Here is a 1,512-nt window from a genome sequence, read left to right as displayed (position 1 = left end):
GGGTGCTGCCCACCCCAGTGGGGTCCCCGGGATGTTCCTTTGGGAAGGGGACACGGGTGCTGCCCACCCCAGTGGGGTCCCCGGGATGCTCCTTTGGGTGCTGCGCTGGGTGGGGGCACCTGGTTGAGTCACAGCGTGGCTTTGCCACCATCCTTCACCTCTCGGGGTAGAGCCGTGGGGTTGTCACTGCCGGGCAGGTGCGGTCCCCCGGAGGGGTGACAGCGGGGTGTGACAGGGCCACGCTGCCCTGTCCCCCTGCCCCGGCGGTGCTGAGCCGTGCCTGTCCCTGGCCGCAGCTGCTGGCGCTAGTGGGGATCCGGAGGGGACTGGAGCGCGTCTTCCCCCCGCACGACCTGGCCTGGCTGGACGGGCCCCCGCCCGGGCCGGGGGCGGCGGGGACGGAGCGCCGGGAGCGGCCGGAGAGGGGCGGCGGCGGCGCCCAGGAGGTCGGTGGTGCCCCGGGAGCCCCGATGGGCCGAGCCGGTGGCGAGGCTGGCGGGGGGGGCGCCCAGGGGTGGGCGCGGTGCGACCCCGAACGCTCTGCTCTCCCCATGCAGATCGAGCCGATGAACCACCCGGGACCGCAGATCAACCTCTCCGTGAACTAGCGCTGGGCAGGGCGGGGACATCGCCCCGGGCAGGGGGTCGCGAGGCCCAGGATCCCCAAAATCCCCCCAAAACCCCCCTGAATCCCCCCGGCCCCCCCGCACCGCGGGACACGTGGCCGCGCGGTGACGTCACGGGGGCGTGGCCGCGGGTCGCGGAGTGACAGCGCGCTCAGCCAATGGCGCCCCGCGTCCGGCAGGGGACGGGGCGAGTGGAGGGGGCGGGCCGTTCGCCTCGATTGGCAGCCCCACGGTCCAATCAGCTCACGGGGCAGGCGGGCGTGTGACGGCGCCTCGCGCTGACGGAGCCCCTCAGAAGGGTTTGAAGGGGGGCGGTACTAGGGGGCGGCAACACCCAATCGGAAGGCGCCAGACGCCGAGCGCCGTGAGCGACACCCCTCTGGACCAACCGAAACGTGCGGCTCCCGGATGCGATTTGATCGACAGCGCGCTCACCCTATCAGCGCTCTCAGCCCCGGCGAAGTCCTTGATTGACGTCCCTATGGACCAATCATTTCGCGGAGGGTTCAGGAAGCGGGGCGGGTCGGCACGCTCTGACCGCCTGGGCGTGCGCTCTCAGGGCAGCATGCTGGGAGCGCGTGACGCGGCTCTGACTGACGCGCCCCGGGGCCAATAGCGCGGCGCGGCCTTCCCGGCGCGCCCAATGGGCGCGCGCGGAGCGGGCGGGGTGGGCGGGCACGGCGGCCGCGGCCGGGGTAGGGTGTGAGAAGTTAGTGGCGCTGCCGCGGTGCCGTGAGGGGGGAACGGGAGACGGCCGGGCCCGGACCAGCGCGATGCTCACGGACGGCACCGCTGCCGCCGCCGACGAGGAGATCGACTCGGTCGCGCCCCGCGCGCCGCCCGCCGCCGCCGCCGCCGAGCCGCCCGCCGCGGCCGGGCCCTCCCC

At 74.5% G+C, this 1,512-nt stretch overlaps 2 protein-coding genes across 2 annotated transcripts in view; both read left to right on the top strand.

Annotated features, from left to right (window-relative positions):
* Positions 1-608, top strand: part of SLC4A9 (solute carrier family 4 member 9) — a 12,440-nt gene extending 11,832 nt beyond the window's left edge. Inside the window, exon 20 of the mRNA XM_027682802.1 lies at positions 297-608. Within this exon, the coding sequence (XP_027538603.1) occupies positions 297-608 (312 nt within the window). The remainder of the gene's footprint in view (positions 1-296) is intronic.
* A 702-nt stretch (positions 609-1,310) lies between these two features.
* LOC113967294 (ankyrin repeat and KH domain-containing protein 1-like) overlaps positions 1,311-1,512 on the top strand; it is a 100,855-nt gene continuing 100,653 nt past the window's right edge. The window contains exon 1 of the mRNA XM_027682801.1: positions 1,311-1,498. Coding sequence (XP_027538602.1) covers positions 1,400-1,498 — 99 coding nt within the window. The 5' untranslated portion in view covers positions 1,311-1,399. The remainder of the gene's footprint in view (positions 1,499-1,512) is intronic.

The sequence above is a fragment of the Neopelma chrysocephalum genome, unplaced genomic scaffold (assembly GCF_003984885.1).
Source record: "Neopelma chrysocephalum unplaced genomic scaffold, ASM398488v2 Primary Assembly neopelma1_63, whole genome shotgun sequence".
In the NCBI taxonomy this organism is placed as follows: Eukaryota; Metazoa; Chordata; class Aves; order Passeriformes; family Pipridae; genus Neopelma; species Neopelma chrysocephalum.
The sequence above is the reverse complement of the archived record's forward strand: the minus strand, read 5'-3'. Positions and strand labels throughout refer to the sequence as shown.